Source organism: Stegodyphus dumicola, chromosome 9 (genome assembly GCF_044657685.1).
Source record: "Stegodyphus dumicola isolate Sdum_Otavi_A_Nest chromosome 9, ASM4465768v1".
In the NCBI taxonomy this organism is placed as follows: Eukaryota; Metazoa; Arthropoda; class Arachnida; order Araneae; family Eresidae; genus Stegodyphus; species Stegodyphus dumicola.
Window position 1 is genome coordinate 123,356,058 of NC_140776.1, and position 17,525 is coordinate 123,373,582.

Below are 17,525 nucleotides of genomic sequence, written 5' to 3' on the forward strand. Positions count from 1 at the left end.
GAAAAACACAAGTTGAATTTTATTAGTCGGCTCAGTAGAACGGGAGATATAGAACTGTACTCCCTTTTTTTTCACATTTACTTCCATTTACAGTATTCAGGGTTAATATTTAGAAGAATATTAATCTCATAACAAGCTTTTTGGAGCACCTTATATATGTGCATAACTTTCAGTTTGGATCTGCTTGCAGTTTTTTTCATTCGTTAACATATTCAATTGCAGCATTTGAATTGCAATTACTCTGTAAACCTTCATTTCAATTTCTTTGATGTATTTTAGATAGATGAAGGGTGGTGGAGAGGAGAGTGCAGAGGACAAATAGGACTTTTTCCTTCCAATTACGTCCAACTCCTACAGCAATAATTGTGTATTTTGTAATTTATACTTTTTTCAATGTTCAATTGTAGACTGATTATATATTTAAGATATGGCTTTGGTTACTATTAAGATTTTAACATTAATTTTTCCCTACTAGAAATTTATCAATTAACTGATGAATCAGAAATATTAGTGTGCTAAGTATATGCAGTATAATTACTAGGTTTTCAAGTGTGTAAATGATGCTCATTTTCTTTCTTTTTTGCTGCATACTTTTCAATGTTTTATTCTTGTTTGTTTAATTCTCATTAATGTATAAAAAATATTTCTCCTCTCTTTTTCTTTACAAAATAGTAAAGTGTTTAAGTAGTTATATGTTTATGATTATTATAATATGGAAAGATTTCTAATAATGTGTAAAAAAATTAGCATATGTTTTAATGTTGAAGATTGCAGTTTAAAGAATTAGTGTTTATTGCATCAGAAAGACTTATAAATCTGTGATATTACAATTAGTTACCATTAGAATTAAAAAAAATAATAATTAATACAATTTGACTTCGAATAGAAATGAGTACTTAATTATTTTGTTTTGTGATAAAAAAAAATAAAATTCTGATCATCGATTAAATCTCTTTTAAGAGGAATGATGGCAACAATGTTAAAACATTTTATACATGTACTTATTGATACTATGTCAATTTTAATTTGCAAATAACAGATTTATTTACCTGGTCATTTACTATGGATATCAGTTTTGCTTTATAAAATCTTTCTGTATAAAGTAATATTTTGGCATTTTTGTCTTCCATGCTTTAACAAATTAAATAAATTAAAATAAAAAGGAAGTTTGGGGAATTTAATGTAAGGCAAAATTAAGTTTTTTCTGAGAGATAGAAAATGATAAAAAATTAACACATTTGTAAAAGGTAATATATATTCCAATTTTTATTTTCTGATCAATTTATTTAGGTATATCAAGTGCAATAATCCTGTTTTGTCATTATTTTCAATGAAAAAAGCAATGTTTACCACCAATTTTTTTTAATGTAGATTGAGTGTATGCTGACAGTGACATGATACTATTGCCCAAGCCAATCAGTATTTTATTTTTTAAATTCTAGTATAATTTACACTACTTATAGAAACTAATGTGAAGGTAAAAGTACGATGTTGAAAGTTACTAAAATTTTAGTAATATATTGATGATCTGGTTTTCAAAGTATTCAACATGATTCTGATTACAGCTTCAATAATAATCTGAATCAATATTACTTTTTTGAAATAGTGGTTTAGATTGCTCTTTTAATATTTGCCTTTCATAGATTTTTTTTTTTTTTTTTTGCAAATCTTTTACTGTTCTAATAACTGTCATTCAATAAATCATATTTTTACATCATTGATTATTCTTCTTTATCTGTTCCTTACATGTTGCAGATGAAATGTTAATTACATGTCTTGTATATGTATGATTTGATGCTTGAGGTATTCTGGTAGTATATTTTAGTAGCTTTCGAGTGAATGTAACATTTTTCCCATTTTGGGATCGTATGCAATTATAAATCAAATTTGATTAATTATATCTTCTTTTTCTTTCTGTGTTTGTGCCCATGTACATCAGCAGTATATGTTATGTTCTGCTAGTCAGTAAGGAAAATTTTTTTATATTTGCAGTAATTTCAAATATCTTCTGTCTGTTTCCATTTCCACAAATTAACTTATGAAGTTGTTTAAAACGTACTGTGCCAAAATTTTTATTATGTGTATTAATCATTGTAGAGTTGTTTTATACTGTTGAAAGGTTTTCGTTAAACCTGTGTTATGTCATACGTTTTTTTAATATCTATCTCAACATTGATGTGGAAATGTTTGGGGGTTTTATAACCTCATCAAGATCAAAATAATTCCAGTTTTATGAACTTCACAATCATTTTGTACTTTAAAGTTATTTCTCTAACTTTTGCTTTCCTGCTATGTGAACTGAAACAACATTCCAGTTTTTGTGTACTTAGTAATGTATCATAAGGTTGGAATTTTCACCTGCTATTAATTGACAGTTTAATTATGTATGTTTGGAGTTGTGAGTCAAACAAAAAATTTTTAAATAGTATTAGAATAATTAAAAAGTAAGTGTATGGTAGGAAATAAATTTCAGTCATAGAATAAAATATAGCTGCCATACATTTTTTTATTAATAATTTATATTTTAATTATTGAATTTTAATAGTTTTATTCTCTTACTAGTGTTTAAAAGGTATGTAATGTATCATATGCATGAAGATTTACATATACAAACAAGTGCAATTTGTAATGAGTTTGAATGTATGTGAGCATCTATAGAATATCAGAGTAGCGAGTTTAGGGATAATTAATATGGAAAAGCAAAATTATGAAATATGTAAAATTTATCAAGCAAATGTTAAGGTATGACTTTCTAAATTTTTACAGATATTGATTATTTTAATGATTAAAGGAAATTAAATTGCAAGTCATGCCATTTTTTTTTTATTTGTAATGAAATACTTTTATTATTTATGATCATCCAAGAAAATTTTGATGAAATAGTTTATGAAGCATTATTAATCTCAGTTAAGGAGTCAAATTTCATGTCTTTTTAAGTTTTTGTTAATTATCACTAATTATTTAAAGAATAGTCTTTGCTTGACATAATTAGAATGTCATACTTATGTGAACTGTAAATTTTATTTGCTTAACTGCCACTCATGTCTTTTTTTAAATTCTTATAATTCAAGGTACTTTAGTCCAGACATTTATGAATGTGTTTACCACTTATAGAATCTCTCAAAGAATGCATACTATATGTTTTATGGTGAGAGTGTGTTTAGTTTTATTTCATATTTCTAATACTATTCTATTATCAGAGTAATTAAACAATTACCTCATTTGAGTTCAATAAAAACTATTCAATAAAGTTTGAATTAAATTAAAAAATTAAAACAATGGTTGAAAAAATTGCCTAGTTTAATTATATGTACTTATGTGTTAATATAATCAGTTTTCAATTTGGATTGTAACAGTATGTTTTTTCCCTTTACTTTATATTACACTGAAAATGCTACATTGTAGCTTCTCAAATTAAATTATAAATTTATAAGTATCATGATGTGATGTATAAAAAACAAATTGAACTGAATTCTATTTTTTGTACTTTTGATGCGTACTTAGAACTTTTCCTGTCCAAATAAATGTAAAATATTGTATTGTTTCAGGATGTGTACAGTTTCATATAATCATGAGCCATTCTTTAGTTTTATTTTCTTTCAAGGTCTTCTTGTGTAAAATTCACCAATAGAAATTTTAAGAGCTTTAAAAACCTCAGATGGAAATTAAATGTTGTCAAAGGCCTTAAGCACAACTAAATGAAGTTATTACATGTTACAACTGCCTTATGGGAACTGTGTAACTGTTGTGAGATGAACTTTTTAGCCATTGTTGTAAGTTCTGATAGAACAGGATTTTTTTTGACAAAATGATCAAATTTCATAGAGAAAAAGTACAATATTTTTTTAATTATCATTGTGATTGTATTTATATTTGTTTTCATGCGTGTAATTTAAATTGCAAAGTTCATAAATAATAATAGCTTTTGAAATAAGAGAAGTTTACATTAAACAAAAATTCAGTGCCTGCTTTCCATTAAAAAGTCTGTTATGTTTATAATGTAAATGCAGTTTTTTAAAGTATGCTAATAAAGGTGGTTATACATATATAAGTTTTCTGTGGCAGGTTTTGCATTTATGTAATTTACTTTGAAAATGATGCTTTGGAATTTTTCAGAAAATGTGTAAAAAATTCTGCACAGTGAAACCTCACTTCACAAATTTAATTTTTTCTTGAAAGCTGTTTGTGAATTGAAACAATTTTCCTCATAGGAATTGATGTAAAATAGATTAATTCATTCCTGGACCAGAAATGATTGTTTATTCAAACTTTTCAATAGTACTTTGTAAGCAAATTCATAGTTTGTACCAATGGAAACATTAAAAACAACAAAATGAATGTAACATTAAACAGTTAAAAATAGATGAAAACTTGATTTAATTTTTCAGTACCTGCATGAAGGCAAGAGGATGGCATAAGTGGGAAATAATAAGGAAGAAGTTGTTGTTTGGATTAGGTGTCCCTTTTCATAAAAACATTAGATAACTGTCTTTGGGGATAATTTCTTTTATCTTTTTCTTCGAACACCATTCCACTCTGTCTGGGATTCACTAAGCCTTAGTTTTGCTCAAAATTTGTCCTAGTGGTTTGTTGTTGCCTATGTCTTAAAATGTTTCTAAAGTGAAACCTGGCATTGTTCTTGAAAATGCTTATGCTGTAGCTTGTTGCTGCTTATTAGGATGATATCATTAGGTTAACCCTTTGATGCGCGCAATATTGTTTTTATAATTTTTTAAACTAAAAACTGTAGAAATTGAATATTATGATCATAAAGACAGAATATATGAATTTTAAAAAAATCTGCTCTTGCCCATTGTTCTGTGGGTGGTTGTCGCACTGTGTGGCCGCACGTCTAGGACTTTGAAACTTACTGAGGGAGTAGGAAAAAAAAAAAACTTTCTCCATGCACGTTTCCAATAAATGACGAAATTTACGAATTTTTAAAAAAATGTAGGTAAGAATTGCATTATATATAAATTTTTACATTATTTTATAAAGTGAATCGTCAGAAAAAATTAAAAAATAAACATTTATGTAATTTTTCTGTAGCATTGAAACTATAAGTACCTAAATAATGACATTTGGATAAATGGATAAACAAACTCAGTAAAATAAGGATTAAAAAAAAAAAAAAAGACTTATTTTTGTTCGCCCCTTCCCCAAAGAACAATTTTTTTTGTGACATCAAAGCATGTTTTGTCTTTTTCGTACATGCATAGATCCACATTGCACATTTCGCACATGTATCTTCTATGAGGTTTCTTCCTTGTGTTACAAAATGTACACTGCCTAGATCTAAATTTCACTGGTATATGTCCAGTGTTATTTAGTTTCTTTTCATCTGGCATATGAAATTTGCAGTTTTTTATGTTAATTGGGCGGCACTTGGTCTTTTTGGCTTTGGTACGGAAAATTCGTTTCCCATTTATACTTATTATATTCGTATTTCATCCCAAAATATTCAGAAAATATTTTTAATTTAAATAAAACTTTAAGCGATTTTTATTTTTAATTATAGAAAAGTATATTTACATTAAATTTAAACCGCAGGAAATAATTTATAAAATCACAATACTAGCTTGGGGAGCAAGTGTGTTGAGGTCAGAGAAAAGTCTTTGGAAAAGAAAGACCTTTTTACTGAGCAGGTGCATGTATTGTTTAGTAATAAAATAACTCTTTGGTTTCAAAACCCCTTATCTATATCCGGGTAAAAATAAACATTTCTATTTGATAAGCAAGCAAACGCCATTGTGAAGAGCAGTGGTTTCAAGGCACGACCACTGAGCCCACTTGGGGCAGTGGTCGCACCCTGAAACCGCAAAGCAAGTGCCATACATATAGAGGTTTATATATATATATATATGCAGTTTAATTAATGCTACTTTTTATTGTTTATGATAGAAATCATGATGTGTGATGAATAACTTTTTTTATATTAATAAAAGGAATTTATTTTGTCTCATTGAAAACGAATTTTAAAAGGCATCTGATTTGAAGTACTAAGACTTAAAACATGTATAATTCTGCAGTCATTTTGTGTTATTTAGAGGTAAAAGATCAATAATCAATCGATTTTCACTCAAAAATTTCAGAAAGAGGAGGAGAAAAAAATTCAAAAATTAGTGGTTTCAGGGCGTGACTACGCGCGTCAAAGGGTTAAAGCAGTCATCTTACTCCATGGTGGATTAGAGAACTGGGATCATTTTTCATTCTTCCTCTTCCATTTCTTCCACAATTGTCTTTTATTGCTGCTTATAAAGTCATAGTTTTTTCATGATTAGCTTATTTTCATGGTTCTGTAGTAACTTCTCCACGTCTTCATTGTTTACTTCCTTAACCAATGGTTTTTGCCCAGAAACAGAGTATTGTAGATAAGAAAAGAAGTAAAAAATATTAAAGCATTCAAAGTCTCTGTATGCATTCCAATTTGACCATAATTTCATTCAGGTGAAATTCACAGAACAGTAAGTCACTTGCTGCCAGTCTGCATTAATGAGGGTTAAGCAATGGAAAATATTAAAATGATATTTCCAAACATCCCTGATTGTTAATTATGTGGTAGGGATTATCTCAGAAACATACATTGCTGACTTGAGTATTCATAACTGTCATGTGAGTTGATTTTATGTTGATGAACTGAATTGTTTGTGAAATGAGGCATTCATGATCTGAGATTCCACTATATTTCTCAAATGCATATTATTATTTAAAAAAAAAAAAAAAAAGACTCCAGTAAAACATATATAAAAATATGTTTTTGAATCTCTTTTATGGGGGATGAAATAAACTTTTCTTATTGCAAAAGCCCCTTTTTATAGAGACAAAAGTGTATCAGATGGAAATATTTTCCAGAAGTAGCTGAAAGGCTATATATTAGACTAAAATATTTTGCAAAAGTACTGAAAAGCTGACTTACTGACTTGATATTAGAGGTTAATATTATTCCTGATATATATATGCATCAAAGGATGAATGTTAATTCAATATATAAGCTTAACTTTGGCATGTGAAGTTATGCTTTGTAATTGAAGTAATCTTCTTATCAATACATATGTTTCATATAACTGAAGTAATCTTGTTGTTGGTGTTCATTTAATGTATTTTATAGTCACAGTAATAGTAATGTATTTTTCTTTTATTTCTAGTAATGTTAATTTAACATATAAAAGTAATTTGCTTGAGCGTAATTTCAGAAAGGCGAAATCTTGTTTTAAATTCTAAAACCCATTTTGCACTCTTTCCAGCAAACTGTAAGAATTCATACTTTATGTTATTACTTTAATTATGTGTTATGGAGAAAAGTTACTCATGCATGACCACTTGTATGTTTAGTGGAGTGTATGGATTGTATTGTACAGAAGTTTATTTTGCTAGTGTCATAAAAAATAACAATGTTTATTGTTAAAGAACTGGTTAAGTTTGAAAAAATTTAATAAATGCACAAATTTCAGATGTAAAACTAGTTAGTGTTAAAGTTTTTCAGTTGTGTACTTTATAAGTTTTCTAAATTTCTCTCCCCCCCCCTTTTGATAATTTATTGATTAGAACAAATTCTCTTTTATCTTTGTGTATTTTGCCTTCTATGATTGAAGTTACACCTCTCTTTGTGTTTGAAACTTGTATAAAAATAAATTAAATATTTGTTCTTTTTTGCTTTTGAATTTATTTAATTTATAAAATTTTATTATGTAATTTATCAAAACACTAGTGTATAAGGGGGAAGAAAAGATGAAAGAAAATATCCAAAAAAAGTTTCATTTTATTTTATAATCGACTTGAAGTGTTACTAATAATGACAGTTGAAAGTGTGTTGTTGTTGCTAATGCTTACTTGTCTGACTTATAGTCAGCCCAAGAAATTCCTCGTGACAAGGAGCACACGTTTATGCCTGTTGTTGGCAACAGCCTTAAGCACTTTACAAGTGACAGTGCAATTTAGCTCAGTTGCACCCCCCAATTTTGATGGAGAGCACTCTAGGGGACGGGTCCGATTATCTCCCACCCCTATTACTCTACCACCAACCTCCTGAGAGGACTTTCACGTATTTAGAATGCCCCCATGCTGCACGGACACTATACATTTACACAGTGGCGTAACTAGAACTCTTTGACCCCTATGCAAAAATTTTTCCTGGGGCCCCCCTCAATAAATTTAATGTGCTTAAAAATAAAAATTTAAATTTTTAAATCAAGGATTAAAAGTTAAATCAAGGATTACAGTTAAAAAAAATCAAGGATTTCACGAGCCAGTGTTTTTATGATGAATTTTATTGCATCTGGATTATTTTTTAAAAAATAAAAGCACATCCTTAGGGAACCAGTTGAAAGGTAAGTAACATTAAGAAAGAATAAAAAGGAAAATATTTTCCCTTGATCAAGTGTGAAATTTGCTTTAGTCTGGGTATCAGATGATTTTAATCAGTTATTTAAGACTTTTTGTGTGCGTGCGAGAGACAGACTTTTCTCTCCTTTCACTGAGATACATACTGATAATAAATGAATAAGTCTATATAAAAAAAGGAACATGTCACGTAAAGTATAGCATTAAGAAAAGTAAGAAAGCTTAGTTTTATGGAGATTTTTATATAAAATCCAAGAGGTTTTACATACAAATATGTTTTGAATTTTTATATAAAATCTGCACCAATCTAAGTTTTTTTTGCTTAATTTAGCAAACTTAAATAATTGGTTATATTATAAAACATTGAAAACAATATATTCTGTGAAAATAGAAGAGAAACACGCTGAGTGAAACAAAATTAGTAACACAATAACCTTAAGTTTGGTGTAGATTTATGTTAAGATCTCAAACAATTTCTAGGGCAAGCAGGTTTAAGACCCTCTTCGTCAGAAGTAAAGAAATCTACAAGACTGAAGCATAGTCATATTTTTCAATTGCGCCAAAATATGTGTAAATATTTATTTATGAATGATTTTTTTACCAGGGTAACAACTTTTATTTTATAACATTAGCTATAATTTTATAAAAGCTCCTTGCCTTCATTTCCAAAAACTCTCGAACATAGTCAGAAAGATCAATTTCTTTAGGTGTATCTTGCTCTATAGAAATTAGAGCAAGATTTGTCAGCCTAGTCTCCATCATAGACGATCTTAAACAAGTTTGTATGTATTTTAATTTTGAAAAATATCTCTCTCCACTTGCAACTGTTATAGGAAAGGACAGCAAAATTCAAAGTTCCACTCCAGTATATTTGCAAAACATTCAAGATTTTATAGATATTCTAAAATGACAAGGGGCTCCGCTCCAGGAACTATGTATTTTGACAGATCTTCCAGTTCATCACAAAATTCCGAAGCATTCAGATTACTCGAATGTTTATTTGTGAGTTTCAATTTCTAGTCTTTGCGTCTATTCAGAAGTTCTCTGAAAGATGTTTGAGGATTCCTACGTCGTACAGGAAACTGTACCGTAGTATGCTCCGTATTCCCGAGTAAGTTAAAATCTTTCTTCTACAGAACGAATAGCAATGTCTAGTGTAGAAATACAGTTCTACTTTAAATTCCTCTTCCAAAACTTTGTATGTTTTCATATGAAGCCTCGTACCCAGCAATATACGTCGCCTTAGGGTATGATGGACTGGCTAAAGGAAGGGTAGATTTCTAACGTTTCTGCCATTTACTTTTCTTCGGAAATGAAATCTATTAAATTATTATTTAAATTATTAAATTATTATTATCACTTCTACAACTTTCTAAAAATGTTTTCTCATTCTGCAGAGCTCCGACAGCTGACTGCAGATTCGTCTTTATACTTTGCAGAATTTACTCGCGTAGTTTACATGAACGAGTATATCATGCCAAATAGCAACTGAGACGAGAAATTTTAAATTTTGTCTGCCAAGGATGACGCCAAATGCCATAAGAAACTAGAATAAATATTTTTAGCAAGCTATAATAGTACAGAATAAATTTCCTCCACAAATAAAAGAAATGAAAATGTAAACAGTGATTTGTGTTAATTTTTATTTACTTTTTGTTTAAACCTTTAAAAAATTTTGCAAAATTTGTAAAAAAATAGCTTTTTCTGTAAAGTTATTTTATTCGCAATAAAACACCGAATAAGATGAAAATAAAAGAATAAGAACAATTAACTTAAAAAAATTCCACTTAATTAACCAAACGGACAAAATATTCTGCTTCTGTGCTATGATTCGGGGGAGGGAGCGCCATATAAGTTATCCATGAAATAAATATATAATGAAAAGGAAAGGAATAATCAAGCCAGAAACGAGACAAGGGTAAAGCCAGTGAGAAACTTACTGCAAGTAAATGGGTAGAGGGGCAAAATTAGTTCATACGAAATTTACAAAAAAATCTTAAAGTTTTCAGGTTTTACGTTATGCCCAAAGGGGCATTTTTTTTAAAGTTTCGTGTGCTACTTTTATTTATTAAATATCATGTTCTTCCAGCTTAAACCATTAAATTAAATTCAAGAGCAATATCATATCGCATGAGCATATCTTTAGAATTTCCGATACACAGTCTCGCGCACTAGCGATAATTTTTTTTTTTTTTTTTTTTTTTTTTTTAATTTCCATTGCTCGCTTTGAAATCGTTGAGTTTCTTAATCAAAAACACGTTAAAGAGTTATAAAATATGAAATCGATAATAAAACAAATTCCAAATTCGGGCTCCAGATGCCCATATTTGGTGCAAGATTACATGATTCAAAATTGGATGGCTCTATGTACCATTGTTTTACTCCAATGCGAGAAATATAGATACGTTTATGCAGATTTTTCATTATTTAATTTCTTTAAATATAACACAGGGCTGTAATATTTAGTGGCAACAATTTGAAAAGTGAAACGATATTTATAGTGAACCAACGCAAAATGCGAATGTTTCAAAAAAATGAAGTTAATAGCCTTTTGGAGCTAAAAATTTAGAACTTTTAGTGTGAAAAATCTAGCGCAAATGTAGCTAAGATTGATCAAATTTAAATTTTTAAAATTTATTGTTTATACTATCAGGAGAGAGTAATATGCTTGTGAAAAAGCTTATTGCAACCAGTATAAATATTTAACGAATAAAAATTAAGCAAAATAAATTAATTTTTTAGTCCAAAAAAGGTGCAATTTGCTCTGTAGGACTATTATTTTTGTTTTGGCATTTTGCGTTGGTTCACTATAAATGTCCGATTCAAATTATTGCCACCCAATATTATCGCCCGGTGTTATATTTAATGAAATTAAATAAGGAAGAATCTGCATAAACGTATCTATATTTCTTGCATTGGGATAAAACAACGGTACCTAGAGCCATCCAATTTTGAATAACGTACGTTTCCACCCGAATATGGGCATCTGGAAGCCCAAATTTGGAATTTGCTTTATTATCAATTTCATATTGTGTAAAAATTTAACGAATTTTTGATTAACAAACTCACTAATTTAAAAGTGAGCAGTGACAACACTCTACGAGGAAAAAAAATCGCGCGGAACTGTGTATCGGAAATTCTAAAGATATCCTGATTTTAAAATTATTTTGCGACATTGCTGTTAAACTGAATTTTATGGTTTAAGTGTGAAAAACATGATATTTAATAAATAAAGGTAACACACAAAACATTAAAAAAACGCCCCTTTAAACGTAATTTAAAATCTGAAACCTTTCAGATTTTTTTTTTCTGAATTAATGCTATATTAAATTTTTAACTCATTTTATTTTTTAAATGTTTTTATTATATTAATTTCCTGAACTAAAATCTGGAAGGATTAATGTAAAAATTCATTACAATAAGTTTCTGATTAACTAACTTCTGTAATGTATGTAGTTTCTGTGTGATTAATCTTTGCCGGGATAATCTGAAAAAGCATACAAGTCTTTAGAGGTTAAAATTATGCACATTGATATTTATTAAACCTGGGCTTAGTTTAGGAACTAAAGGTCCTACTATAAGCCATCAAGAACAGTGAATGAAAAATGATTATAAATTAAACAAATAAAACAAGGAATAATTAAAATGAAATAAAATGTAAAGTTAAAAGGTATGTTTTAATTTTAAAATTAATGGTATATAAAGAAATAATAAGTAAATCGTAAAACTTATATGAATATTGAAACAAATAAAAAGTAAGAAAATTAGTAAGATAGGATACGAAAGACAAAAGAAAGGAAGATATTGAATACACACATATACATGCAAATACACACATATACAAGCAAAAACATATCTCGGGCAATTTGGAATTTATATTTTGTTGACTTTTACGCCTGTTATCGAATTTAATATTGCTTTAGTTTAGTTTTTCGCATCATTTTAAAAATCAACGATAATGCAAATTTAGAGTATTCAGAAATAAACTCTTTAATTTAATGATAACAGAATGGATTGGATTGGGTTATTTAATTATGGCTAAGCACACGAGGGCTATCTGCCTAAAGGGAGAGAAGCCTTCGTGGAGAACTTTTTAAGGGAAACTGGCTCGTATACACGTTACACATGGAGAAAACCACGAAAACGCCCATGCAGCCAGCTCGTTTGTCCGAGGATTCGAACCTCGGACCGAACTACCAGTTTTCAGCGTCTTTACTGCTCGGCCGTTGGTGGGCAATAAAAGAATGAAAGGACATAAGAAAAATTTGTATTTTAGGCAGAATTACAGCTATAAAAACCGAAGATAAGGGAATTACAGATATTTAAACATACATAAGCACAAAAATTGACAATTAAAACTTTTATATAATAATCTTAATATTAATGTATTGCATTACTTTCCTGTCAATTACAATTTAAGCTGCAGTATAGCTTTCATTGTTTCTAAGCCGTATAATTAAATTCTCAAATAAAAATGTTTCAAAAATATTTTAAATGTATGCAATAAAACACGAAAAGCATTAATATAAAAAAGTTTTCAATAATTTCAGACACTTATTTCGTTTGTTAAACGAATTGTTTATGTTTTGAATTATTGGAGTTCAGATTTGCCTATGAATTTGCAGTTCGAAGACATTACATATCAAGAACTTAAAAAATAAATAAATAAATAAAAAATTTTAAAAAAAATCATGTTTGCATCATCTCTTAGACAAAACGCTCAGAATATGTAAACTATTTCGGAAATCACCCAATTTTTGAGTGTTGTTTAAATGACAATTTGGTTTAAAGTACATTTGCTTTGCTCTTTATTTGTAATTGCTTTTGAATTTCGGATTTGCATATGATGGCTTTAAACCAATTTGGTTTTTTTTTTTTTTTTTTTTTTTTTTTTTTTTTTTTTTTTTAAAGTCGATTTGCATAATGAAAAGTTTTATGATTTTTTTTGAGTAGTCAATTTGGCACAATGTTATGTTTTATTCTTTTTTCCAAGTGTTTCGAAAGCGTGTAGAGAAAATTCTCGTACATTTCAGATTCGATTTTTCGGTTTTATATCAATTTTAATGTCTTAAATGAAAATTTAATTGATTCTTTTTACGGTTTTAGATCTCAAATGAACCAGGACAACGAAATATGTTTTCAAAACATATTAATCGACTATTATGAAGCTTTAATTCATTTTCTCCTGATGAGTTCTGAATTGGCGTTTCAGTAAAAGGAGAATAATTTTTATAATTCTGTATGTTTTCCCTTTTGCACTTTTATTTTTCGAGTTTGTGCTATTTTGAATCCTTATTTTAAATTTGTTTAGATATTGTGTTAAACCTCTTGTACACGGTTGCAGTTATTTATAGCGTCAAGGAATTGCCTTCCTTTGATTCCAATTTAATTTTAACTTTAGATGCTTTAAGTTTATTTTACTTTAATCCTGCAGCTATAGCGCAGGACAAGTTAAAAAAAAAATGTTTTTTATTTTTGTCCCGTCATTATGTTTCTTAATGTATGGAAACATATATTTATATTTCATATTTATCATAAAAATATTTCATGTTAATATAACAATATTTAATATTAGAAGACATTTGCATTGTTAATGGTAATAAGTTTGGATTTTTAGGTAAATGGATTAAAAGTTTAGTTAAATTGAGTTTTTAGTAAGTTTGAAATTATAAGAATTTAGTTTATGTACGAGTAATATTACAAATCAATAACTTACCTTTATAATGAAGAATTTATATTTGAGATCCCTTTCAAATTTAATTTTAAAGAAAAACTTCTTTATGCTCTCGATGTAGTGATGTAGACTAGAGAAATGTCATTAGAATACGAGCAAGTTCAGTTTACTGTTCTGAGTCTCATCAGCCAATTATAAGTATACTGAAGATAGCATTTCACACTTCAACGCAGCTGTTTAGCAAAGAAAGGGACCCCGCCTCCACCATAAATTTCCAGTGTCTTCCCAAGTTGAGTCACAGTAAAACTTTCATCTAAGATTTTACTACAAGATGTCCACTTTCCTTTCTAAAAAACTGAAACATCTGTGGGTTTTTTTTTTTTTTTTTTTTTTTTTTTTTCAGTCAAATTCTACTATTATTATTGTCATATTCCAATGACACGTAATACATGACCTGCAATATCTTTTAGCATTTCCTCTGTACTATAAATTCCAGTTAATGTATAATTATTAAATATTTAACAGTAAAAATTATGGATATTCGAATAATTTTAGGAAATTCTTCACACAAGTTTAGGATGAAATAATAAACAAATTTCATTGACCTGTATCCAAAGAGTTTTGAAGGTGACTGTGTAATATGTGAAATGGAAATTTTAAAATTAAACCTTCCAAGTTTCAGGTTTCCAGAAATGTTTAATAATTTGTAGTGAAACCTATTGACACTAACATATTTGAAGATGAGTACTCTGTCGCATAGATTCTAAAATTAGCATAAATAAATACTTGTTTAGGAAACAAGTATAAAGTTTCTTCATAATTACTAAAAATAAAGTTGTATGAAACAAGTTTTGCGCACTTCTTAGAGAAATGCGAAAAACATCTTTTAATGAAAATAGATTTTTTTTTACCACAGGTGGATCAAAAAGCAAAAATCAGTTAGGAAAACAAAAATCACGATATATTTTAGGAGCATTAATATTCTTGATTATTTTTATATTTTTTATTTACGTCTTAAAACAACTATTTCTAGCTCAGAAATTAATTACGTCAGATTTCCAGTTTTTACATTGCTTATAAATTAAGCCGTATCATTTTTATCTTAAACATTTAATTTATTAATGACAAAAATATGAAAAATACATATAATGTATGGGAACATATATTAACGGAACCTATTTATGTCTTAGAAAAGCTACGCAGTGGTGCCAAAATGAAAGAGAATAATGCGAAAAGGGATTTTATGAGTGAAAATAGCATCATTTTCCACTAAAACTTTTTAACTAATTTTTTTTAATTGCGAAAATTATTGAAATATTGCAATAAAAGTGGGAGAATTCTTTTCCATTCGTCTGTGTAGTGAACATTGTATTGTAATTCGTGTTCTTTCAGATGTTGAAATGCAACTTAAAACTATTAGGTCCAACGCTGCCATTGATATGCTTAATATTTTCAGTAATTAATTTATCGAAATTTACGAAGTAGTATGTACTTTTAATTGTATGATGTCATTTTATTATCATTATTATATTATTATTGATGATTTCACGTACTGAATGCTCTGTGCAAAGTAAAAGTAGAATAAAAATTAAAATAAATTAAAAGCAAAAGTGTAAATTTTAAAGTTTCATTTCAAATAACGGCCCACTAGCAGCCGAGCGGTAAAGTCGCTGAACACTGGTAGTTCGGTCTGAGGTTCGAAAGTTCGAAAGAAGGTCTGAGGTTACCTTAGAAAGTCCTCCACGAAGGCATTCCTTCCCTTAGGCAGATAGCCCTCGAGACTTTGCTACAATCAGACACACACAAACTTTTTCATTTCAAATAACGATTAGAAAGTACTCCACGAAGGCGTTCTTCCCCTTGGGCAAATATTCCTCGAGTGCTTTATTACTGTATAATAATTCAATTCAATTCCGTTTAAATAACGTATAAATTATTGCGCATTACTGAATTCTAAGCTTAAATGTTTCACGTTGTTAAAATGAATTGTAATTTATTATAATTTTTCAAACGAAGGGAAATTAAAATATTTCTTTCAAAACAAATTTAATATCTTCAGAATTATCTTTTACAGATTAGTGTGAATTTTTGGTAGATGAGTAATTTACAGACTAAGAAACACCACAGCTGTTCTCTTTCCTAAAGCAAATCAATTTACGAGTTCTATGCCTTCAGATTTAATTCTCGTTTAGGAATTTTAAAGAATTCTTAACCTGCACTTTATCTGCAATGTGAGAATATTTTGTAAATTTTGATATGAAAAATACGATAAGTATTGATTTACTCATTATTTCAAGTAAAAATATTCATCCATTCCATTTCCTCTCCCCATAAGTGAAGAAGAAGTCATGAATTTCGATAAATTTAAGGATAAAAAATTAACTGGAATATTTGCCGCTTAATGTTTAAGCAACCAGAATGAAACTTTGTGTTCTTTCTTGAAACACAACAAAACCCGTTGAATTGGGATTGCAAAGGGAGTTAGCTTTGTAGCATAAAACATGCCCCTTTTTTCTTTTACCTTGAATTCATTCAAAGATCCCTAAGAAACGGGAAATCTCTCTTTTCTAAATGTGGTGTAATAAATTCTTTGCATTTCCTAGACGAGGACACCATTTCGACATGTGGGTGGGGCAAAGTCCTTTCATGCCACAACTGCTCAACTTACGTCAATGATTTTGTGTCCTTAAGAAAGGAAAGCATACATTCTGGAGTTAACAATTGATACTTACGAATGATTTCCCCCTCCAGATTATTAGTCTAGAAAAGAGAAAAAAATCAATCCGCCTTTAACTTTGCCATTTTTGGAATGTTTCATACTTCTAAAACCAAAATTTTCCAGTCCCTATACCCTGCTTTCTGGTGCGACTGCACCGTCGTTTTTTACATTGTGAGAACCATACATTCAAGCATTCTAGGTAGCGTTGTTTCGTCATAGTGCGAGAAACATACATACATTTATGCAGATTCTTCCTTATTTAATTTTTTAAAAAATAGTACAGGGTGAAATTATTTGGTGTCAACAATTTGAAAAGTGATACGCCGTTTATAGTGAACCAACGCAATACATGTTATATTAAATTGTAAAAATCATTCACGTTAATAAATTCAATTTCAAGCTTAATATTAGTCCTGATTTTTGGACTTGGTTTTAATGGAAGTGCTAGTAACAGATTCAATATATGAACAAAATTAAACGCTTCGGAATGACATATTATGAAAATTTCGAAATGCAAATAATATACCACGTTTCCTCTTAATTTGCAAAGGTCATTCGAAATATTAAGTACCAGAATCCTGTTTAGTTACTTCTTTATTTATACTTAGAAAATGTGTCTATTAATTATTCGATCATAATAACAAAGTATATAGAAATAAATTAATATACAAAATAATTACATTATAATAAATAGTTACAATTAATTTTCACTTCCCCCCCTGTTGAATTGGGATTACCTTTCCTTCAGGGGGTCGCCGTTAAAAATTTTCCGGTAAGAAACTAAGAAATACA

The 17,525-nt window shown here is 28.7% G+C and overlaps 1 protein-coding gene across 3 annotated transcripts in view; it reads left to right on the plus strand.

The window, feature by feature from the left end:
• Window positions 1-7,649, plus strand: part of Cortactin (cortactin) — a 119,342-nt gene extending 111,693 nt beyond the window's left edge. For all 3 annotated transcript variants that reach the window (XM_085824040.1, XM_085824042.1, XM_085824041.1), the window contains one exon: window positions 280-7,649. In XM_085824040.1, coding sequence (XP_085680166.1) covers window positions 280-363 — 84 coding nt within the window. In that variant the 3' untranslated portion in view covers window positions 364-7,649. The remainder of the gene's footprint in view (window positions 1-279) is intronic.
• Window positions 7,650-17,525: the final 9,876 nt, after the last annotated feature.